At 33.4% G+C, this 26,810-nt stretch overlaps 1 protein-coding gene across 3 annotated transcripts; it reads right to left on the bottom strand.

The window, feature by feature from the left end:
• Positions 1–1,050: 1,050 nt before the first annotated feature.
• LOC131169115 (zinc finger CCCH domain-containing protein 13-like) lies at positions 1,051–5,839 on the bottom strand (the record flags this gene model as incomplete). Of its 3 annotated transcripts, none has more annotated exon segments than XM_058142924.1 (9): positions 1,051–1,169; positions 1,315–1,386; positions 1,515–1,612; positions 1,902–1,958; positions 2,053–2,194; positions 3,405–3,438; positions 3,705–3,812; positions 5,323–5,552; positions 5,652–5,839. In XM_058142924.1, coding segments are annotated over 8 exon segments (757 nt in total), but the record flags the coding sequence as incomplete, so codon positions are not given.
• Positions 5,840–26,810: the final 20,971 nt, after the last annotated feature.

The following is a 26,810-nucleotide window of genomic DNA, read 5'->3' on the forward strand; positions in this document are numbered from 1 at the left end:
GCTAGGCATGCCCCAGCAAGGTCAACTTCATTGCAGAAATTTATTGAAAAAAAGAAAAAAAAAAAAAAAAAAAAAAGAAGAAGAAGAAGAAGAAGAAGAAGAGACATCACACACTAGATTTATTTTCTCTCTGCTAAAATTGGATGACAGTTGGCATGTGACTTGTATACTTTTCTCCACTGCCTTTTATTAGATGGCAGCTGGCATTTAGTTTATTCAAACTCAAGATAATGGGCTAATGTTTAAATGGGATAGTAGTTATTAGTGCTTTCGTTATATATTTTTAATTTTTTATAAATTAAATATTAAATATTAAATATAAATTATTTTATATTGAAAACATAATTATTCATAACAAGTTTGAGGAATTTCATTTAAATAATTTTAATTTATGTAGTAATGTATTATTAAATTAAATATAAAGTAAAAATTAAATTATAATACAATAGAAAATTAAAATTATCACTTCAATAATATATTTGATTGAAAAAAATTTAATATAATGCATTTTAATGATAATTTTCACTCACATATGTAATTTAATTGACAATAGTAATGGTGCAATAAAATAAGAATAAGTAATAAAATAAATAATATATTAAATATATTTTTATATGCAATTAATATTATATAAATTAAATTTATAGTACCTATATAATTTATTTTCATAATTTTTTTATTTTCGCGCCTCAGCTCACTTAGGCACGTGCCTTGTGCCTAGGCTTCAGGAAGGTAGGACCCTAGCGCCTTGTTGTGCCTTGAGCCTTTAATAAATACGTCAAATAGCGATGAAGCTTATTTACCATCTATGAATTTTTTAGGGTGCTTGTGTAATCATATAGCTAGCTTCTCAACCTTGATTTAATTTATAGCAAACAAAGAAAACATAAAATCTCGAGACGGATCAAATGTTGAACATTCCAAAATTCAAGAAGCATGTCCATGAATTATCACCTTTTGTCGTTTCATCTGTAGTATCACGTTTAACATGCAGACCTTTCTTGCCAGGAGAATAATTATTCAGCACCTCATTCTGTGGGATGACAGGAAGATAACCAGGAGCATCTCCATCACTGACAATATTGATGCTTGAATCCTCTTCATTTGCTCCAGTTGTAATAGTGCCAGAGCCAAGGTGATCTCCCTGCCTCTGAAGTCGAACTTGTGACCTATGCATTTCCATGAGTAAACCAAATTATGAAAAATACACAACACCAACATGCCGTTACATTGAAGAAACTGACAAAGGCAAAAGTGATCAAAACAGACAAAATATATACAAGGAAATACTGAAATATTACAATAAGAGCTTACCTTTTCAAATCCTCTTGAACATGAACATAATGCTTATGTGCTTTGACAAACTTCTTGATTTTTGAAATGGTTCTGAAATTTTCAATAAAAAAGAGTGAAGAAGTTAAAGAACAAAAAAGCCTCACATCAGCGGAGAATAATAAACAGATTACATACTTATAGAGAAAAAGTGAAAATTATGTTAGCACATTCATGGCTACCTTTTACACTCCTCTTTTTCTTTGGACAATTGACAATCAAGCTCCTGAATTCTGGAAGTTAGAATATCTGCTTCTTCAACTTTCTCTTCTAGTAAGGTCTTCAAAATACAAGCATCAAACAACAAAATGTATTCCTTGGTTTCACATGAAAACAAAAGGAACTAACACCAAAGGTAAAGATAAAATAACACAAGTATATACACCCCAAAACCATTTGCAACAAAAGGTGGCATGACAAAAAATTCAAGGAAGATATAGAATCATATAACCTAATAATTTCAATATAAATAACTAATTGGTAGGTTAAAGAAATATAAAACAAAACAAACTTAAGGAAAAAAGAACTGCACTGAGTCATAACCAAAAATAATAACTAATTAGACTGACCTTTAATTGAGAATTTTGTTGATCAAGCATGTCAATCTCTAACTGTACTTCTCTTTGCTGCACATTTCCCAAAAAATAATAAAAATAATATAATAACTGACGAATAGAAGGCATGTAAAGCATTAAGAATCAAACACACCACTCTTCTAACCTTCACCTTAAGAACAATTCTAGAATCACTTGATGCACTTTTTCTTCTTTTAACTTGATCTTCTGCCGCATCTGAGCTTTTCAGACTTCCAGATAAATCACTTTGACCACCAAAATGCCGTTTTTTCCTGTGTTTTCTGTCACTGTAAAAGAAAAGAACTGTTATTTTAGAACCCAAATGTGCATAAACATGGAGATGAAAATAAAACAAAAAGAGAAATCAACATCTACATATTACAATTAGACAATAAATGCTAACTGAATTGCCAAATTTGCTTCAAAAAACAACCGAAACTTTTTATTCTCAAACTTCTTTTCCACAATCAAAACTCAATCAACTTGCCAACTTACCAATCACATCATGTTTCCAGAGTTGACCCCTCAAAGTGAGTCAAAAAAGAATTCTTTACCATGCACACAACCTAATGAGACAATTTTAACACACAACCAAGCCTATATGATGGAGAAGGCTCCAAGACAAGTTGTTTTCAGCATCAGATAGTTTTGATAAAATATTTGGCATTGATAGTTTTGATAAAATAGTTGGCATTACTTGTCAAGCCTACCAAGGGTTTCCTTTGAAACTTTATTTTTATAATTGTTAATGTGCCCATAAGAGAATGTCTCGACCATAGTCCAGAGAGATATGCATAGTTCAGCATCGAACTGGTCAGCTTCTAAAATGCTTGGAAAGATTGGCATAGTAATGAAAATAATTGCAAGTTCTATTGCAGAAAATATAACTCTCACAAACGTCTTAACCAGAGATGTAGAAACACCCAAGCCTGGCCACAGTTCATGAACCACCAGGAACCAATGGTTCTGGTTCATGGATGAGGAGAACCAGGATTGGATTAATAAGTCCGGTTTGGGCAAGGTTACAATTCGGTAAAAATAATAATAGTAATAATAATTAAAAATTTATTTAATTTGAAATTTTTTTGAGCATGCAGAAGAAATTAAACAATAACTTAAATTTTTAATAAAAAAATTAAGGGCAAAACCTTAAATTTTTTTAACAACAAATAAAGAGTTTGGACATATTTCCTTTAATTATGTCACAATTATAATTAATAAAAAATGATTTCCCTAAAGAGTTCAGTCAATTTCTTTAATTATGGTAATTTCTTTTTTACTTTTAAACAAAACTCTGGATAGGAACCGGACTGGACAGCGGGTTCTGGTCCAGTTCATGGGAAATGCAAACAAGGAAAGGTAGGTACCAGAAAGGGGTTAAAAAACAAAGCAATAGCACGACCAATATAGGCACAACACAAACGTCTTGGGAAAGGAAATAACCAAAGAACCTCAAATAAATTGGCACCATCAAAAGATGGAATCATATCAACATACCTATTTTTCTCAAGGGACCTGGAAGGGCTAGGTCCTGAAAAAATAAAGAGAACAAAAGGGGTAAAATTAAAGAACAATTTAAGTTCACAACAAAATTAAACTGAACCTTAAAATTGATTCTACCTATCCACGAAAATTTGTGTTAATGCATCCAAAATTTAAAGAGATGAAAAGTACATATAACCAAGGAGGTCAAGATATCAAGTCAAAACTCAGCTTAACCATAGCCACGAAATGATAACAAAGAAAGCGTTTACAGTAAAATATGAGGCTAAGTTATAAGGATGCAATTCTGACCACGATATGTGTGCCAGCCTCTTGTATTTCTTCCTGGAGAATATCTACACTCAGGAGAAAGCCTCTTGTGAAGCTTATCCCTCAAGTCACCACCTCGATGGTCCCACTTACCTGCATTAAGAAAGAAAGGAATTTCCAGTACAGCAGATTGGTCATTGTCTTTCTATCTTCCTATAGCTGTAAGCATAGAACCCATAAATGGTAATGAGGCTAAGCTTACCATCACATGGAACAACAAGAGTAACACAACAATGAACAGTAACATTGTCTTCTTGCCAATTCCAAAGGGGCCATGAAACTATCCCCTCATGTAATAAACAGAAACCTCAGGATATAACACTGGGAGAACCATTCGAATATGAAAGTAGAATGGAATAAGAATAGTTGAATACTCCATCTTCTTGATGATCAATAAGAAAGGCAATACAATCGTATACTAAAGATTTTTCCTCGAGCCATATTGAGAAAGAATATGCAAAATTAATTGGTCTCTTCAGGAAATAACTCCCAAAAAAACAGCATAATTCCTTCATTTAAAAAAATCCTCCACAATGTCATTCAAGGAGAAGTGACAAATAATGTGGACACATGCCCTCCATCAGGATATATCGTTGAATATACTAGAGATAACATTTGATTTCACCAAACCTGCCCGTGATCTCAATATCATGAAAGAACATAACTCCATGAAAGCTACTACTGATCCTTCATCTAATAGTTGCAGTTTAGCAGGTATGGTAAGATAAATGAGGATAAAGATCACCATGATAAATACCAAAACCAGCATTTTCAAAAATATTAACCCTGTGAACTGACATCTTCATTCATAAATTAGAAAGCCACACTGCTGAATAGTTCAACTCATATCTCCAGAAAGCATTTTGATTGCATCTCAAGTCACTACACCAATAAATCCATGAATCTCCTCACATACATTTCACGAGTCAAATGTATCTGGACATTTCACTATGACTTGTGCAAAATAATTTGACAAAAGCAAGCACATATCATAAAGGTTGCTCATCCAAATAAAATTTCAGATAAAAGAAAACAGACAAACAAACAAGACTTCGTAAAAAAAATTAATAAAAAAAAAAGAGAAACAGCAATATCAGAGTTTTGTTTCATCAAATGCTTTGACAATATACAGAAAGAAGTAATCTTCATTCAAAACTACCATGATGATCAAGATTCCTATAAACAATTAAAAAAAAATGAAAGACCAACGAAACATTTGGTGTGGAACTATATTTCAGACATGTTTTGCACAAAGTTAACAAGAAATGTAAAAATCTCAGTCAACAAAAGCCAACAAGAATAGTCCATTGTATACATAAAATCACAAAAATTAATAAGTGCCCAAAACCACATTAATTGCGACAATCATTTCTCACCTTCAAAACTCATAAAAATCTATAAATCATGGGAATGGATTTTGAAAATAAAAACAACTGAAGCAGAAAGATTAAAATCCAAACAAAACTCAAACGTGAAATTGCAGAGGTATAAAAATGCGTTCATTTCCAATTACAATTAACACCCAATAACAAGAAAGGCAGAGGACATATCAAGTATTAAGAATTTCCATTAAAAAAAATTATCAAGGAAGGAGATAAATTACCATTATAAGAACCCAAAAATTGTCGAAGCTCAGCACTTCCATGGGCGAAGGAGCAATTCTGGCGCGAACAATGACCCTTTTGATACAATACACATAACTTCGTTTTAAAGAGCTTCCGTTCGACCATTTTCTAAAACCCGAATAAAAACACAACAAAATGGATCTTCCAAGAGGTAGCGAAGCGAAACTATGAATAAGAATAGGATGAGAAACCAATCCCCAATTCGTGGCTTTATCCAAACACAAAAAAGAAAAGATTCCAGCACGTTAAAAGTAGTTGTAGATTGTGAGTTGAACAAAGCAGAAAGGGAAAGAAAAGCAGAAAATACCTCTATAATAATAGGAATGCGTTGAGAATGGTTAAGAACAAGTGGGTCGTCGAGAGAGGAGAAAAGAAACGCCTGGTGATATTGCTAAACCCCATCAGCAAGCCTTCAGAAGTCTTTGGTTTCTGGATCATTCACCGGGAAACATGATCAGCACTTTCTTGATTCTGCGGATGAAAGTAAAATAAAAATATGTATATATTTGGTTTTATAGTTCTCATTATGCCTGGTAGTAAATTAATTTTTTAGACAATTTTTTTATAGTTACTTAATTTTAAAGTAAAATATGTTTACTTTTGAAATTTATTTTTGTGTGTGGTGAGTTTTACCTATATTAATAGATTATTAACTAAATATAAAAATATAAAAGGTAAGTCATTAAATTTGAAAAATCCTAAGATAACTAAACTAACTAGTACTAAAAATGCTTAAAAAAATTATCATTTTACGAATAATATGAAATAGGTCATAATTTTAAATTATCATTTATGAAAAAAATTACCATTTTATTAAATCATCATAATTTTCGTAAACTTTGAAATTTTTTATAAAGTTATATAATTTTAAATAAAATTATAGATTTTAAATGTAGAATATTAGATGAGTACACTTTATTTATTTGATGTTATATCTATAATTAATTTTTGTTAGTATTATTAAAAATATATAAACTTTACTTATTTCGTTAAATTAATAAATTTTTAGTAATTAATTATTTTATATAAAAAAAATCATTTTATAAAAATCTCATTATATGAATTGTGAAATTGTATTAAATCATTTAGGAACATCTTATAATTTTTCTGTAAAATATTTTAGATGATTACAGTTTGTTTGTTATTATTTATAATCAATAATTTTTTATAGTTAGATGCATTTTGTTTTTACGAAAAAATTATTATTTTATAAAAATATTATGAAGTAAGTTAGAAAATTGTTTTAAATCATCATATTTTTTCAATATTTTAAAGTTTTTTTTATAAAATTTTATAATTTTTTATAACTGATTTTTTGTAATATTACCAAAAAATATCATATGCATTTTTATTTTACATGAATAAACTTTGTTTTTCTGTTAAGTTAGTAAAGTTTTCGTAATTAACTACTTTGCATAAAAAGCATTAATATTTTATGAAAATTTCTTGAGATGAGTTGTAAAATTGTGATAAACAATATTTTTTTTCCATATCTTAAATTATTCTATAAAGTTTTATAATTTTAATTAAAATTAAAGATTTTAAATTTGAAATTTTAGATTATTATGCCTTATTTGGTGTTATTTATAGTTAATAAACTTTACTTTTTCTATTAAGTTTGTGTAAAACACCTTTGAATGGATATTCAAAATAAATTTTCCTAGGCTCCAATGGCACCAAAAAAGTCTAATATTATTTTATAACTTTCACTTGTGATATTGACATTAACAAAAACAATGAAAGGATCAAATAATGGATTGCAAGTAACACAACAACTTGATCCTAGTGAACCATCCAAGTTGCTCTGAAACATGACCTCTAACCTAGTTGTTGTCAAGTCTCAAGCCATATAGATATACTCAATCTAAAATTCATAGGCATGAATGAGTAGCTACTTACTTTCAGAATTGGAAATTGGGTTATTTAAAGCTGGTCCATCTACCCAACAATTGTGATAATGCTTCAGTCAATGCTTGCAATAGTCATAACAAAATCTCATCCTATTCAAAATAATCCAAGACCTAACTTGAGAAACTTGTGGTTCATATTAAACTGGATCATCTACTTGGACACCAATGTAGAGAAGATGAGAGAATGAGACAACATGAAGAGATAAAAATAAATTGGGAGAGAGTGTGAGATGACCTAAAGAAAACACACTAACTTTCTAAGAATGAGGTTGTTTGCACAATAAATGGCCATTTCTACAGAAGTCACACTTTGATATGGATTTCCCTTAGGTATCTTAATTGAATTTAATTAGATAAGAAGAAAAAATAAAACTAGCAACCTAAACTTAAAATTTTAATCCTTGATAAGAAACATTTCCATTCAATGAAAGAATAAGATATAAAATGTATAATAACCTTGAAAATTTGAATTTAGTAACAATAATAAGTGTTATGTTTTTAACAAACAATCTAATATAATGTCCTTAAGACAGTTTTTTATTACTCTCTTTCATTCTTCCAACCACTGATAGAAAACCAAAAAACCTAGAAGTCAACAATTACTGCTCCATTCATAGGTCAATATCAAATTCCCCTAGTAACTTAATGTCACACCTTATCCCTGGTAAGGCATGACATGTTCCCGTAGTATACCTAATGAATTACCGAACTCCACCTACCGATAACCCATTAGTTATGCTACAAAGGATTTTTAAACAATCATAACTTCTTATCTTATCAATTCTTTTGCAGAAAACTGCATGAGAATAGTTAAAATTCCATGTAAATATTCATTGGAAATAATGATAGACTAAATATTGCAAGAGTTACATTTTCATAAGTCTCAAAGTAAAATACAAAATAGTTACAAACTCAAAATGTGATAGCAATGCAATGTTTTTAAATACAAACTGCACAATATCCTTACATCCATACATATAGGTACAAAATACATCCAAAGGAGATTACAGGGGTATACCTACGATATATACCCATAATCAAAACCAAAATGCTGCTTCCAAGTCTCTCACTCAGCAGCCTTCTCCTTTCTCTTTCTTGCGATAGCATAAATAAGCTATCGCTGAGTATATCACTCAGTGGTGCACAACTAATAACTTTAAAACTTAAAGTAAAACACAATTTGTCAAAGCATAATAAATCACATTTTTCTTAAGCATGAAAACTTCACAATAGTTTTATATCCATAAGAGCCATTTATTGGAATAACATTTCAAATGAGAAATCACACTTCATAAATCACAATTCACAAAGCATTAGTGTTGCCAACATCAACACACGGTTCAAGCCATGACACAAAATTTCACTATCAATGCCGTGTTGTACACCACGACAAAGCAATCTTAACCTCACTAACTATTATTAATGAGGGAAGGGCTAGCTCGCTAATGAGTACTCATGTAGTCTTATCCCACTAACCGTTATTAATAGGAGACATAATCATATCAAAGATCAAACTCCAAGCAGCCGTTACTAGTGGGGAGTTCTAAAGGGACTGTCATACTAACTGTGGTTTCAAAACAACTTTCAAGAGTTTCTAAATCAATAATCACGTTTGCAAAATAATAATATATTCAAATCATCATAAAACCCATAAAAGGGGTGACAACACACAAATTTCTCAAATGCAAGAGAAAAACCATACCTCATTTAAAGTAAACTCATTTTAAATCAAACTCATTCAAATAAACTCATTCAAATCAATTTACGAAGCTAAAACAAAGTAAAAGGTTAGTTGTGCACAAACCTTCAATGCTCTCCTTTCTCTTTACTCACTATTCCTTGTCTGTCCCAACCTCTTTCTCTACTGAAAATACACAAATAGAATGCATCAATATGCATCTCAATTGCTGCCAAGAACTCATTACATGAATGTCTAATACATCCCAAATTAGCTTTGCAAATTTTAGAAAGTTTTGGTTTTGGACAACTTGGTGCCCCAATCTTTGAACCCAATTTTTACCTAGATTCGATCATAATTTAGTGAAGTGTTCTTCATAAAAATTGTTCATCTGGGTCTTAACTTTATTTTCCTTTTTGAATCGCCTAATTCAGAGCTGTGTAACTCAAGTTATGACCAAAACATGGTTACTGTTTACGTTACTATTCACCCTGCAGTTTCAGTTCTGGTAGATTTGATGATCCAACTTCGTTCGGCAATTTGATCAAGTTAAGTCCATAATTTGGTCTAATGTTCTTCATACGAAACATTCTACTATGTTTTAAGTTTCCATCGGTTCAAGAATCGCCTAAATTGAAGTTTTCTAGAGAGAGTTATGGCCATGCAAAATTTACTGTTCATATGGTAAATCTGCAGATTTTCAGATTTCTGCAGATTTGGTGATTCAACTTTACTTAGCAATTTGATTGGGTTAAATCCATAATTTGACCTTAAGTTCTTCATATGAAATGTTTTACTATATTTTAAGTTTCTATCGGTTTAAGAATTACCTAAATCGGAGTTTTCTAGAGAGAGTTATGGCCATGCAAAGTTTACTATTCACATGCCTAATTCTGCAGGTTCTAGAATTTTGTCTCCAAGTTTAAGCTAAGTTTTAGGCAATTTTTGGGCAGTTTCTGGGTTGGGTCTCTTCATAAAAATTATAGCCCTATGTCTTAAGTTTCATTTCCAATTGGTTTCATACTAATTGGAGTTGTGTAGCTCAATTATGGGCTGTCAAACACACTGAACTCAATGTGTAAATTCTGCCCTAGGTTCAAATTTTCATTTCTTCAATTATTCCCACTAAACAACCTCAATTCACATTTAATTCTCCCAAAATGACTATAATTTAGCATTGACACATCAATGGCACTTCCTAACACAAATCCCAAAATTTTCAAACACCAAAGTTTGCAATTTTCCCTAATCCTATTATTTCATTACTTCCATTCATCAACCCAATGTCAATTCAAACTAAATAAATCTCAAATGACCATAATTTAGCACTACACACATCAATTTCACTCTCTAGCACCCAAACCTAATTTTCCCATGAATCCTAATGTCACACTCTACTTCTCTGTAGGGCATAACATGATCCCGTAGTATACCTAATGAATTACCAAACTTCGTCTACTGATAACCCATTAAATACACTATAATGGATTTTAAACCTTTTTCTTATTTCTTTTTATAGTGGTGAGCACTTTTGACAGGTGTTAAAAATTTTTTTACTGAAGTGAAACCAAATAACAAATCTGAGTATCAGTAATTTCTATAAAAATTTTGGCAGAGTGTCATCTATATTTTGAATAAAACAGTTCTTCAAAAACCTGTAAAAAGTACTTCCAATATATATTTCTTCAATCCCAAACTCTAATAATAGTTCAACACAATAAATTTCTTAACATTTGTCAACTCAATTCAACATCAATTTTCCAGTGTTTCCAAAAGCTGAGATAAGAGAAATATGTTACAATATTTTTACAAGCCAAAATAATTTATAATTTTAGTTTACAACTGCTCAAGATCAAGTACAATATATACATACAGTGTACATACATTACAACAAAAACTACAAAATATGGTATACACAATATATCCGGCAAAATCTCAAAATGTAGCACAAGCAGCCTACTCTACTGCTCTGTCCGTCTGTCTACCTGCGATAGCAATGAAAAAGCTATAGCTGAGCCAATGTCTCAGTGGTGCACAATATTAAGAAAATACAATTTAAAACCATAAACCATAAATCATATGAACTGTGGATACTTAAAATCATAGTTAAATTCAAAAGACAGTTAATGTCATAAAGAATTAAACTCCATTTCACAATATCACAATAAATATCAATAAATCACACACACAGCTTAATCATGATTCTATAGTCCAATTCGTCCCAAAAGCTGATGGCTAGTGAGGAATAACATAGCTAGCTAGCAAATAAATGAGTACTCATCCTATTCGTCCTCAACAGGCACACACCTCAACACTTCAGCCAGAAAGGAAATTCAAAGTCAATTCATCCCATTAGACAAGCTAGCGAGGAATTCAATCAATATACATGATAGCTGTGGTTTCAAACCATTTGCAATATTTTTCAATCAATAAGTATTCATCAAATATTCATTCAAACAGTTTTCCACAATTTAAAACAATAACATACAAATTGTCATAATTTATTTTAATTGAAAAATTCAAAAGAAATAACTATTGTGCACAAACCTCTGAAGAGTAACCTCTGAAGAGTAACCTCTTGGCCCTGACTCAGTGTTTCTTTCCCCTTTTCTGAGTCTTTGCTAACTGAAACACATAATTTAAAGTGTTTCAGTACTCATTTAAATTATCTCTAACAATAAGGTTCAATAATTAATTTATTTAATTCTATTGTTTTCCTTAGTCAACCTATAATGTTGACCCTTGATGCACTCTAGGTGAATTAGGTTTAATGTTACCAATATGTCATATTTTGCATTTCAATATGCTACCAATATAGTGCAACTTACCATTTTTACAAGTTTGCATTCATTGCCAAATTATTTCAAGCATCATTGTATGTAAATGTCAAGTTCTCAATTTTTGTGTGCTAGATTAGTTTAGCTTAAAGTCTTATTTCTCTTGGTTTTTAGCTTCTGGTCAAAGAAGTGAAATTGTAGCTCTATGTCTTATTGCACTTTGGGAAAAATTTCAAGTCATTCTGAGTTGTATAGACCAAGATGTAGTCAATTTACTAAAGCTGGACAAATTGCACCTTTAGTGCAAAAATTTGGTCAATTTTAGGTCACTTTTAGTTTTGGCAGTTTTAGTACCCGAACTTATGTAAGCTATTTGACTTGCTTATGGTCATTTCTGGGTTTTGGTGTCTTCATAAGAGTTGTAGCTCTATGTATAATCTATTCATGGTAAAAATTTTATGTCATTTGGACCTATTTTGAGTGAGTTATGGCCAAAACACTAATTGCTGCCCAAATGGTCAATTTTCAGGTTTTTAAGTCACTAATCAGAATTTGGTCATTTCTCAAGTTACTTTCTGGACAGAATTTAGGTAGGCTTTCTTCATAAAAGTTGGCACATTTTGTGCTTAGTTTCACCTCCAATTGGCCTCATACCAATTGGAGTCACACACTTAGGGTTATAGGCTCATTTGTACACTGCTCTCTACATGCCTTTTAAGCACCAAACCAAACACATAATTACTAACTACATCTTCATTTCTCCATACCATTCTGCATTTGGCACTAACCATAACCATTCAATTTTTTACATTATAAGTCAACTTAGATAAAATATAACCACTTCAAAATGCACCAAATGCAATCACAATTCACAAAGTCCAAATCCAACAATGTACACACATAAACATTCCTAATTATTACATATAATTCCATCATCAAATTATATACCTATTACTACTATTCTACACATATAGGCTGCCATTTTTTGCACAATACATTAACAACATTTCATGAATTTGAACATTATCAATTTCCATTATGAGGCTGGCAAAGTAACATCCCTACATATCAACTTCCATTTTTACTTTTCAAGCTCACCATTCAAAATTTACACATGGGAATCAACTTCAATACATATAAGCACTTAATTTAACATCCCAAACTACCATTTACATGCAAAAATAAGCTGTATATGGTGAACTCCCATGGCTGCCAAAATGGAGTAGCACCTTAACTCATCAAAACTCAAAACTTCTTCCATAAATCAAACAACCACAACCTTAGTTACAATATTAATGAAACAAGAAATGAAAACACCCACTTACCTCCTTTGAAGCTTCTTAAAAACTCACAAAAACTTATCTTTCTTGCTCCCTTATTGCTGCCCAAGGTGTGTAGGCAAAGATTAATGAAGGAACTTAAGGTTTTTATGGCTAAATCAGGGTGGACTTAAGCTTGGAGTGTGGACGGCAATAGAGGATTTCCATGAAGGCTTTCGGCTGGTTTGCAAGGTAAGGTTGAAGATGAGTTCTTGACATTCCAAGTGTCCCTTTAGGTGTCCCAAGGTTGAGGTTAGTGGAGCACTAATGTAATATATTGGTTATTTATTCCAAAGTTTCTAAATTCTCACATTTTACCTCATTTCTTTTACTATTTAATTTATGTACCACCATTTTAATTTTCATGATATTTTTTAAGGTTTAATATCATTTATTTTTAATGGACATTTAGGTCAAAAGGCATCTCGGGGTGTCAAATGACCACAATGCCCCTATTTGGGTTGCATTCCCGATTTTTCGGTAACACCGAGTTTTGTCGTTTTCTCGATTTCTCATTTTTCTTTGTACTAATTAATTAATTTTTCTTTGATATTTCTAATAACATTTATACTTCAATAAGTCTTTAATTATGTCTCGAAACTAAATTTCGAGGATTCTCTGCAGTCCTAGGATCGGCTATTGCCTGCGCCGTAACTTTCCCATGCCGTCACCCATCGCTGCAGTGCTGGCTTGTTTAACTTAGTTTCATTTCATTGCTAGTATTTTTCCTTTATTTTTCTTATATTTTTCTTTCTTGTATTTCATTATTTTATGTCTCCTCACTAATATTTAAATGTAATTCTAGGCATTCTAGTTGTCCAGACAGACACTGGTCACCGGAACAGTAGAACGCACTACTGAACATAGGAGTGTTACACCTAATCTTCCATAATTCAATTTATGAAATCCCATGAAATCTTACTACTCCCAATCATGCATACTACTTCAATTTAACTTAGATTTATTATCAATTTAACTAAAATACATCAAAACCCTAATTTTCCCTAAGTTGGCCAAAACCCTAGTTTATATTTCCATACATGTTTCCTTTCAATTTCTCATGTTATTTCATCACACCCAAACTTGATTTAAAGCATACTTGGTAAATCAAGCATGAAAGAGAGAGCTTACCTCACTTGATGATTTTTCCCACTTTCAATCTCTTCCAAATCTTGTTCTTCTTCTAATCACTTGTTTCCCCTTGCTTTTAATCTCTAAATCAAAGATTAATTTGATGTTCTCTACCAATTAGATGGAAAACCCATGGAGGACAAGTGGAGAGATCATGGGTTGGGAGAGATTGTAAGTGAAAGAGTGAAGAAAGAAGAAATAAAAGAGTGCGAGAGGGAGAGAATATGGGGTGGCAATTCTATGGGGGAGAGAAAGGAAGAAGACTTCCTTTTATACTTATTCATTTCCTTTAATTAAATACTTAAATTTAATTGTCAAAAGCCCATAAGTCATAAATTTTAATTTTGTCATAATGAAAATGAAATTTTAAGTTTTTATTCCTTAAATTTTTCTTCAAATTTACCCCATAATTCAATTCATTAATTTCATTTAATTTAATTAATATTTTGGTCAAAAGTCAACTTTTGAGGTGAATTGACCAAAATACCCCTCATCAGGTCATAATCTTTCTATTTAATAATACCCGATGAGTCCTTAAATTTTTGGGTCATTTAAATTTTTATTATGTCTATCTCAATTAATTTCCCCTTTATTTTTGGTCCTCAAGGTGTTCTTTGAATAGTACTAGTCATAGACCAAAAATAGTACTATTCATAACTTGGAGGTTCTGAGTGTTATAATTCTCCCCTCCTTAAAAAATAAATTTTGTTCTCGAAATTTACCTGGTTTTATTCTCCGAATAGCTGTGGGTGCTGCCTTCTCATGTCCTCCTCACACTCCCATGTAGCCTCCTGGCTTAAATGATGGTTCCACAGCACTTTCACCAGAGGTATTTGCTTGTTCCTCAGCTGCTTCACCTCATGTGCCAAGATCTTTATGGGCTCTTCATCATAAGTCTGGTCTGGATTCACCTCAATCTCCTCTACTAGCAAAATGTGAGGGGGGTCTGATCTGTACCTCCTCAACATCAAGACATGGAAGACATTGTGAATCTTTTCCAACTCCGGAGGCAATGCAAGTCTATATGCCAATGGACCTACTCTTTCTAAAACCTCATACGACCCAATGAAGTGAGGACTTAGTTTCTTTTTTCTACCAAACCTCATGATCCTCTTCCATGGGTCAGGAACACCTTGTCACCCACACTGTACCGAATATCTCTTCTCTTTAGGTTAATGTAGGACTTCTGTCTATCCGTTGCAACTTTGAGTCTATCTCTAATGAGTTTAACCTTTTCTTCCGTCTGCTGCACTAATTCTAGGCCAATCAACTTCCTCTCGCCCACTTCATCCCAACACAAGGGAGTTCTATACTTTCTGCCATAAAATGCTACGTATGGAGGCATCCCGATGCTTGACTGATAACTGTTGTTGTAGGAAAATTCAATTAAAAGCAAGTGTGTGTCCCAACTCCCTTCAAACTCAATCACACAAGCCCGAAGCATATCCTCCAAAATCTGAATGATCCTTTCAGATTGGCCGTCTGTCTGTGGATGGAATGCTGTACTAAAGTTCAATCTAGTTCCTAGGGCTTTTTGGAGACTACCCCAAAATCTAGAAGTGAACTTTGGGTCTCTGTCTGACATAATAGACACTGACACTCCATATAACCTCACCACATCATCAATATATAGTTTGGCCAATCTTTCCAGGCTGTAATCCATCCTCACTGGCAAAAAGTGTGCAGACTTAGTCAATCTATCAACAATAACCCAAACTGCATCATGATTCTTTTGTGTAAGTGGAAGTCCTGTCACAAAGTCCATAGTGATTCTTTCCCATTTCCACTCAAGAATTGGCAATGGCTGTAGCAACCCTGCAGGCACTTGGTGTTCTGCCTTTACCTGTTGACAAGTTAGGCATTTGGCAACATATTTTGCAATGTCTTTCTTCATTCCTCTCCACTAATAGTGCTCTTTCACACTTTTGTACATTTTGGTTCCACTAGGGTGCATTGCAAAAGGTGAATCATGTGCTTCCTTTAAAATAGTTTGCCTTAGTTTAACATTCTCAGGAATGCACATTCTGCCCTTATATAACAACAAGCCCTCATCATTTACTGATAATTCTGGTTTTTTGCCATCCCGAGCCTTTTCCATTAACTTCACATATTTATCATCCTTCTGTGCAACTGCTTTAATTTGTTCTGCCAGCATTGGCTTCACTTGCCAAGTAGCTACTATCTGCCCATCTTCATTAATCTCCAAATTAGCATGCAATGCCCTTAACTCATGCACCATGGACAATAGAGAAACCCTCAAACCAGCCATAGTCTTGCGATTTAAAGCATCAGCTATAACATTAGCTTTTCCAGGCTAATAGTCTATCAAACAATCATAATCTTTTATCAGCTCTAACCATCTCCTCTGCCTCAAATTAAACTCCTTTTGTGTGCCCAAGTACTTCAAACTTTTATGATCTGTGTATATATAACATCTCTCCCCATACAAGTAATGTCTTCAGATCTTCAAGACAAAGACAATGGCTGTCAACTCCAAGTCATGCGTAGGATAATTCCTCTCATGCGGTTTAAGCTAGTGTGAAGCATAGGCAATGACATTCCTATCTTGCATCAACACATAGCCTAATCCGTTATGAGAAGCATCACTGTATATGGTGTACTCTTTACCCAAAGTGGGCAAGGTTAAGACTGGAGCTTCAGTTAAACGCCTCTTCAACTCATCAAAACTTTCTTGGCATCGATCGGTCCACTGAAATTTTACATCCTTCATAAGTAGCTTGGTTAGTGGAGATGCTAGCATGGAGAATCCCTTCACAAACCTTCGGTAATACCTGGCTAAACCAAGGAAACTCTGAACTTCCGTGACATTTCTAGGTGGCTTCCAATTAAGAATGGCTTCTACTTTGCTAGGATCCACCTGGATACCCTTTGCAGATACAATATGCCCTAAAAATGTAATCTCCTTTAGCTAAAACTCACATTTCGATAGTTTGGCATACAACTGCTTCTCCCTCAAAGTCTGCAATACTATCCTCAAGTGCTTGTCGTGTTCCTCTGCATTCTTTGAGTACACCAAAATATCATCAATGAATACCACAATAAATTGGTCCAAATATGGCCTGAAGATAGTGTTCATCAGGCCCATAAAAGCAGCTAGAGCATTAGTCAACCCAAATGGCATTACCAAGAACTCATAGTGGCCATACCGAGTCCTAAAGGCAGTTTTAGGAATACTTTGCTCCTACACCCTCAACTGGTAGTAGCCCGATCTCAAGTTAATTTTCGAAAATACAGTTGCATCCTTGAACTAATCAAACAAATCATCGATTCGTGGCAGAGGATATCTATTCTTTATGGTCACCTTATTCAACTATTTGTAGTCTATGCATAGGCGGAGAGTACCATCCTTCTTCTTCACAAATAATACTGGTGCTCCCCAAGGCGACACACTAGGGTGGATGAAACCCTTATCTAACAATTCCTGCAATTGCACCTTCAACTCTTTCAACTCAGCAGGTGTCATCCTATTAAGAGTGATGGAGATTGGGTCCACACCAGTCATAGTCTCAATTTCAAACTGCACCTCTCTTTCCGGAGGCAATCCCAGCAATTCTTCTAGAAAGACATCTGGAAAATCCCATTTCATAGGAATATCTTTAAGATCTAGGCTCCCCACCTAGGTGTCTATCACATGAGCTAGATAAGCTTCACATCCTTTTCTAATCATCTTTCTAGCAAGTGCAGCTGAAATGATGTTGGATGGCAATAACTGCCTCTCCCCATGTATCACTACGTCTGCATACTCGAGAAGACCAAAAGTGACTGTCTTCAGTCTACAGTCGATCATGGTGTGATGCCTGGCTAACTAATCCATGCCCAAGATGATATCATAATCTCGGAAGGGCATGTCAATTAAGTCTGACAGGAATGTATGTCCTTGGATCACCAAAGGACAATCCTTATACAATTTGTTCACCCTAACCTCTTGCCCTAAGGGACTAGTCACTAACACATCATAATCCATTTTCAAGCAAGGAATGGCAACAGAACATGAAATACTGGCACTAGCATAAGAATATGTAGAACCAGGGTCAAACATTAGATATACATCTCTACCAAAGATGGAAAAAGTACTGGCCACAACATCTGATGTCTCAGCTTCATCCCTCTGGCGCATGGTGTACACCCTGGCTGATGCACCACTCTGCTCTAGTTGGCTTGCTATGCCCTGGCTGCCAGAAGTGTTACCTCTACCCCTGCCTCGACCTCTACTAGCTGTCTGTTGTCCTCTGGAAATAGAACCTTGAACAGATCCCTTAGTGGTGGCAGGCGGCCTAGACCTGCGAGCACTAGTGCAATCTCTAGCAAAATGCCCAATTCCACCACAATTGTAACAGGCTCCTATGGCCTTATAAAATACTCCTTCATGAGTCCTGCCACAAGTTTCACAAGCACGAATAGGAAAGGAACCCCTAAATGTCTGCTGTTCGGATCTAGGTGGCCTCTGCCCTGAGAATCTTCCCCTACTAGATCCTCTGTTACTTGTTCCCCCAAGCTCTTTCTCTTATTCAGATTGCTACTTGAACTCTGGCCTGAAGTCTTCCCACTTTTCTCTTTTGCTTCTGTTCCTTTTTAACAGCCCCTTCTAACTCAATCCTCTCTAAATCCAGGGCTTGGGATATCAGTTCTGAGAAGTTCTCACATCGGAACCAAACCACTTGCATTCGTAAGTTGGGTCTCAACCCGGCCTCAAACCGTTTGCATTTGTCTCTACTGGTAGTGAGTAGGCTTCCAGTATAGTGGCTGAGGTGGGAAAAATCTCTCTCATACTCGGCTATAGTCCTGTTCCCTTGCTTCAAACTGAGAAACTCCTGTAGTTTCATATCCACATATATGTCGGGAACATACTTCTGTCTAAATTCTCTGAGAAGCCATCCCATGTCAACACAGGTGGCTCAACCAAACTGTGAGGAATGGTCTTCCACCACTCATATATATCTCCATGCAGTAGAGAGACCGAGTATTCGAACTTCAAATCATCAGTGCAGTGCAGTTTCTTGAATACCCTCTCCATCCGTTCTAACCATTGCTCAACTTCCAATGGGTCCACTGTACCCTTGAACTCTGTTGCCCCATACTTCATTAACTTGTCATATTGTCTGGCTAGGGATGGTGGTTGCACTGGAGGTACTTGCATAGGAGCTTGGACTGGTATATTGCCAGCCATTTGCTGAAATAGTGCAGCCATCTACTCAGCGAACTAACCAGAAAACTGCATGGGCGAGATGGGTGCAGCTGACCCACTGGCATTCTGAGGAGCTGGGGCCTCCCCTTGTACCTTAGCTACTACAAATGGTTCTACCATGTGATCCCCCTCTTCCATATTGAAAAACAAAGAATTCTACTTCCTGGACAACTAACACAAGGAGATTTTCCTCAATTAGTCCATATTTATGATGTAATGCACTATATGTATCAACTAATGACAATTGAGCAGTTGTACTTATAAAAAAAAATTTTTTTTTTCAAACATGCAATTTCAAAACTTGTATGAAAACCTGGCTCTGATACCACTAAAACATATCACACCTTATCCCTAGTAAGGCATGACATGTTTCCGTAGCATACCTAATGAATTACTGAACTCCACCTACCGATAACTCATTAGTTATGCTACAAAGGATTTTAAAACAAATTATAGCTTCTTATCTTATCAATTCTTTTGCGGAAAACTGCATGAGAATAGTTAAAATTCCATGTAAACATTCATTGGAAATAATGATAGACTAAATATTGCAAGAGTTACATTTTCATAAGTCTCAAAGTAAAATACAAAATAGTTACAAACTCAAAATGTGATAGCAATGCAATGCTTTTAAATACAAACTGCTCAATGTCCGTACATCCATACATATAGGTACAAAATACATTCAAAGGAAATTACGGGGGTATACCTACGATATATACCCACAACTAAAACCAAAATGCTGCTTCCAAGTCTCTCACTTAGTAGCCTTCGCCTTTTCCTTTTCTGCGACAGCATAAATAAGCTATTGCTGAGTATATCACTCAGTGGTGCACAACTAATAACTTTAAAACTTAAAGTAAAACACAATTTGTCAAAGCATAATAAATCATATTTTTCTTAAGCATGAAAACTTCACAATAGTTCTAAGTCCATAAGAGCCATTTATTGGAATAACATTTCAAATGAGAAATCACACTTCATAAATCACAATTCGCAAAGCATTAGTATTGTCAACATCAACACACAGTTCAAGCCATGACACAAAATTTCATGATCAGTGTCGTGTTGTACACCACGATAAAGCAATCTCAACCTCACTAACCGTTATTAATGAGGGAAGGGCTAGCTAGCTAATGAGTACTCATGTAGTTTTACCCCACTAACCGTTATTAATCGGAGACATAATCATATTAAAGATCAAACCCCAAGTAGCCATTATTACTAGGGATTTCCGAAGGGACTGTCATGCTAACTGTGGTTTCAAAACAACTTTCAAGAGTTTCTAAATCAATAATCACGTTTGCAAAATAATAACGTATTCAAATCATCATAAAACCATAAACATACAAATTTCTCAAATACAAGAGAAAAACCATACCTCATTCAAAATAAACTCATTTCAAATCAAACTCATTCAAATTAATTTACAAAGCTAAAATAAAGAAAAAGGTTAGTTGTGTACAAACCTTCAATGCTCTCCTTTCTCTTTACTCACAATTCCTTGTCTGTCCCAACCTCTTTCTCTATTGAAAATACACAAATAGAATGCCTCAATACGCATCTCAATTGTTGCCAAGAACTCATTACATGAATGTCTAATGCATACCAAATTAGCTTTGCAAATTTTAGAAAGTTTTGGTTTTGGACAACTTGGTGCCCCAATTTTTGAACCAAATTTTTACCTTGTTTCGATCATAATTTGGTGAGGTGTTCTTCATGAAAATTGTTCATCTGGGTCTTAACTTTATTTTCCTTTTTGAATTGCCTAATTCGGAGCTGTGTAGCTCAAGTTATAACTAAAACACGGTTACTATTTACGTTACTGTTCACCTTGCAGTTTCAGTTCTGGCAGATTTGACGATCCAAATTCGTTCAGCAATTTGATCAAGTTAAGTCCATAATTTGGTCTAATGTTCTTCATATGAAATGTTCTACTATGTCTTAGGTTTCCATTAGTTCAAGAATCACCTAAATTGAAGTTTTCTAGAGAGAGTTATGGCCATGCAAAATTTATTGTTCATATGATAAATCTGTAGATTTTTAGATTTCTGCAGATTTGGTGATTCAACTTTGCTTAACAATTTGATTGGGTTAAGTCCATAATTTGGCCTTAAGTTCTTCATATGAAATGTTCTACTATATTTTAAGTTTCTATCTGTTCAATAATCACCTAAATCGGAGTTTTCTAGAGAGAGTTATGGAAATGTAAAGTTTACTGTTTACGTGCCTAATTCTGCAGGTTCCAGAATTTTGTCTCCAAGTTCAAGCTAAGTTTTAGGCAATTTTCTAGGCAGTTTCTGGGTTGGGTCTGTTCATGAAAATTTTAGCCCTATGTCTTAAGTTTAATTTTCAATTGGTTTCACACTAATTGGAGTTGTGTAGCTCAATTTATGGGCTGTTAAACACACTGAACTTAGTGTGCAAATTCTGCCCTAGGTTTAAATTTTCATTTCTTTAATTATTCCCACTAACCAACCTCAATTCAAATTTAATTTTCCCAAAATGACTATAATTTAGCATTAACACATCAATGGCACTTCCTAACACAAACTCCAAAATTTTCAAACTCCAAAGTTTATAATTTTCCTTAATCCTACCATTTCATTACTTCCATTCATTGACCCAATGTCAATTCAAACTAAATAAACCTCAAATGACCATAATGTAACACTACACACACCAATGTCACTCTCTAGCACCAAAACCCAATTTCCCCATGAACCCTAATCTTCCATAATTCAATTTATGCAATCCCATGAACTCTTACTACTCTCAATCATGGATACTACTTCAATTTAACTTAGATTTATCATCAATTTAACTAAAATATATAAAAACTCTAATTTTCCCTAAGTTAGCCAAAACCCTAGTTTATATTTCCATACATGTTTCCTTTCAATTTCTCATGTTATTTCATCACACCCAAACTTGATTTAAAGCATACTTGGTAAATCAAGCATGAAAGAGAGAGCTTACCTCACTTGATGATTTTTCCCACTTCCAATCTCTTCCAAATCTTGTTCTTCTTCTAATCTCTTGTTTCCCCTTGCTTTTAATCTCTAAATCAAAGATTAATTTGATGTTCTCTACCAATTAGATGGAAAACCCATGGAGGACAAGTGGGGAGATCATGGGTTAGGAGAGATTGTGAGGGGAAGAGTGAAGAAAGAAGAAATAAAAGAGTGCGAGAGGGAGAGAATATGGGGTGGCAATTCTATGGGGGAGAGAAAGGAAGAAGACTTCCTTTTATACTTATTCATTTCCTTTAATTAAACACTTAAATTTAATTGTCAAAAGCCCATAAGTCATAAATTTTAATTTTGTCATAATGGAAATGAAATTTTAAGTTTTTATTCCTTAAATTTTTCTTCAAATTTACCCAATAATTCAATTCATTAATTTCATTTAATTTAATTAATATTTTGGTCAAAAGTCAACTCTTGAGTTGAATTGACCAAAATGCCCTTCATCAGGTCATAATCCTCCTATTTCACAATACCCGATGAGTCTTTAAATTTTTGTGTCATTTAAATTTTTATTATGTCTATCTCAATTAATTTCTCCTTTATTTTTGATTCTCAAGGTGTTCTTTGAATAGTACTAGTCACAGATAAAAAATAGTACTATTCATAACTCGAAGGTTCGGGGTGTTACACTTAAAATCTCACAATGACAATGGGATAGTGAGATTGATGCCACACCATCTGATTTCTATTATTCACCTCACTTGCTTCATAATCTTGCAACCACTTTCAATGACACAGATAAATATATCAAAAATAATAACCCATAATTTTCTTCTGTATGTAAAATGAAGATAACCATAGAATAATCTTTAGTAGTTTCTCCGCAATTAAATACCAATTAAAAAAAGTTGGAAGAGGGTGCAATCAAGTTAATAAATTAAAGCCAACATGAACACATCATATTATTTATATCAACTGTGTATGGATAAAAAACTAAAAAATCTCCATCAACTTGACTGTACCAAAACTGCCAATGACTGGCCTTTAGGCTTTTAACTTAAGCAAATATAAATGGCTTGCTTTGAAGTAGGTGTTAGGTGCAAATATTATCATAGAGAAAAAAAAAACCCAATAATCCAAGTTAAACCTTTAACATCATTTTCTAATAATTTGAAAGGAAAGTGACATTGACCCAATGCCATAATCCATTAGTACAGGTATCTCAATTAAAACTCGTATTAGGCAAAATAACGTAAATGACATCACGAAACAAATATCACCACTTTGGGAAAAATAATTTATATAAATTTCTAGAGCTTTTTTCTTCTCAAAATAAATTTTAAAGGCCAACCATATCAAGGCTTCCCAAAACTTTCTTTTTAACCATCTTTGCATTTTCAGCAACACATATCAAATTTTAAAAAATTGACTAGGTAAATAATTTATGAGTACCAAGAAGTCATTACCTTAGCAACATCCTCAAGATTGTTCTTTGCAAGTGCATAAGCAGGCCATGTATCCATCACCTAAGCACACATGTAAAAGCTGTTTTAATAGGGAGTAAGACAGTAATAAAAGCACATTAGAGACCTAAACTATGACAACCCTCACCCGTCTACAGTGGAGCTGAGCAAGGCATGTCACACAGAGTATCGGAGCACCTTAGCCTATCTTTTTCCAAATTTATAGTTCTTAATTTATTGATAAAAAAGAGTTTATGTGAAGTTCATACCATTTATACCAATTCTTAAAAATTTGATTCATTTTGAAATTTCTGAAAATTTTATAGAAAATCTGGCAGAGTGCCGTCTAAAAATTGAGAAAAACAGTTCTTCAGAACCTGTTAAAAACGCCCCCAATATATCATTTACATCATCAACTCCATTAATCATCAATACAAGTTCACTACTTCTCGATAATCTCAATCTCAATTTCGTTCAATCTATTCAAAACATACATACTTAAATTCAAACTCAAATTTATGAAGGAAATATTGGATTTCATTAATTTACAAATTTACCAAAATACAAATGTTCATAATTTACATAGCAAAATGAGGGTCTAATTACAAATATACAAAATACAAAACAAAATCCTAATGTCCTATCAAGTACACTGCAGATGAGAGGTGACACTGGACACACATTGCAGATCTGATCGCTCACCCAGTTTGAGGTCTGCTGGCCTCTCTATCGGTCTCACCAGTACCTATGTGTTACAAAAGCGACGCGCTAAGCATTACAGCTCAGTGGTGCCAATAATAAATAAAAATAAACTAAATAAATAAATATGCAGATATTATGTTGCTACTTTATGCAAACTAATTTTTTGGTAACTATTAACATTTTTGTGTATTTAGTACTTCTATGTTCATTATTTGATTAATTTATTTAGACTTATTTTAGTTGCCCAAGTAACCTATACTAGTGACTGGACTGGATAAATAGGTAAACTGGCACTGGGTATCTAGTACCCTTGGCCGTCACACCATTGGTCACGGAGTGTCTCCAAGTGTGCAATAGAACGGCTAACAAGCCATATCAAACATTGGGCACAAGGCCAAGTGTATCAAGTATAGCAAAATGGTTATAGGCCATAATATCATAAAAGGGCATAAAATACCATAAATCACGGAATGACATAAAGCCATATGCAGTACTGCTATCGGAATCCTATTGGCATGTCAACCTATCCAAACTAATCATTCTAGGCATATTAGGGCATTTTATAAAGTTAATTATTTAATTTCTTGTATTCGAGGTTTTGTAACACCCCTCACCCGACTACAGTATAGTCGAGCAAGGCGTGCTACATTCGGTGCGGGAGCACTCTAACTTATGTTACTTTATTTCTTTAAAAATTTTGAATTTCTTTAATTTAATATCAATTATTTTTCTACGGAGAAACTAATGGAGTTTCCCCTATTTTATGATCGTTTGATGCGTTTCACTATTCACCTGTTTGAAATTCAACATATTATTTTAAAATAAAAAACCTCACCATTTCATGCATCATCTATATATTTCAATTCCGTATTCAAATCCATACAATTTCATTCATATCCATTTCCATACATTCCCATTCATGCTCAACTCATATATGAAAATTTTCAATCTTCATTAATTTGCATGATACACAATTTGATCACTTATGAACTAACCGATTTATTAATTTACATCGCATACGTATTAATTACATTTTCATAATCTACATTACAATACTTTAACTAAGCATTTTATACAACATACAAATTATTATCTATATGGGCCCTATCTACATGCATTGCAGAGGAGGTGACAACCTTGAATACTTCAGATACTTCTGTAGATTAGAACTCCAAAATCTCTATTTAATATTCGCTGGGTTTTATCTTTAGTACCTGCACGAGGAAACAAATCCATCGCGCTAAGCATTGCTGCTTAGTGGTGCAATAATATAACAAGAAAATAATATATACAATAAAAAAAAGAAATAGATCAAAATTTGGATAATGTGAAATTTAATCTAATTTCATATAATACTTCTAGTATTAACTATCCTTCGTTCTAATTTATTCCTCTTCAAAAGCGCTCAATTCTTTCATAATAATTAAATATTCTTACTCATTTATTTAATTGCTAATATTTTCAGTTGCTAATATTATTAACTTATTTCAATAAATTTCATTGCCCAAGTAACCTATGACAGGCTGACTAAACTAGATAACGGGTCGTTGGCACTAGACACCGCGATGCCTTGGGCCGTCATACCATGGGACGTGTAAGCTCAATATGTCAACCACGTATGCAGTCAGTATGGCTAAAAAGCCATGATAACATATCAGTATGGCTAAAAGCCATGATAATAAGTAATCGGGTATAAAAGCCATGAATGCGGGCATAAAGCCATGAATACAGGCATAAAGCCTTACGCAATACTGCTAAAATAATACCTTATTGGCATGCCAATCTATCCAATCTGACACACGTGTCTAGGCAATACATGGGCACATAGCAACATTAAGTGTTCATAAGTTTCATTATTTCATTATAGGTTCTAATTATAATTTCTAGCATTTTAATCTTTTTTATAATAAAAATATAAATTTCTAAGTCTAATATTCACATAATTTTTACATTCGTTATGTTATTCTAATGATCACACATTACAACTTCTTCTTATAGCTAACACTCTCATTTTCACATATCATATTTGATATATTCATAAGACCCATAGTTCTCCTGTAGTATTCTATCAAACAAATATATATATGTTCTATAATATAACATTTAAATAAAAATTTTCAGTTATTGATAGATTTCATACTCCTTATCATTTTGAATTTACTAGAATCAACAACTACCATAATTGTCACTTACAATCATAATAACATTATGACCATGTTAAACCAATTTCTCATAATTCACAAAAAAAAAAAAAAAAATCATTGCTACAAAGTATATCCTGATCACATAACTTATATAACTATAATTTTAA

Source organism: Hevea brasiliensis, unplaced genomic scaffold, assembly GCF_030052815.1.
Source record: "Hevea brasiliensis isolate MT/VB/25A 57/8 unplaced genomic scaffold, ASM3005281v1 Scaf90, whole genome shotgun sequence".
NCBI classification, from domain to species: domain Eukaryota; kingdom Viridiplantae; phylum Streptophyta; class Magnoliopsida; order Malpighiales; family Euphorbiaceae; genus Hevea; species Hevea brasiliensis.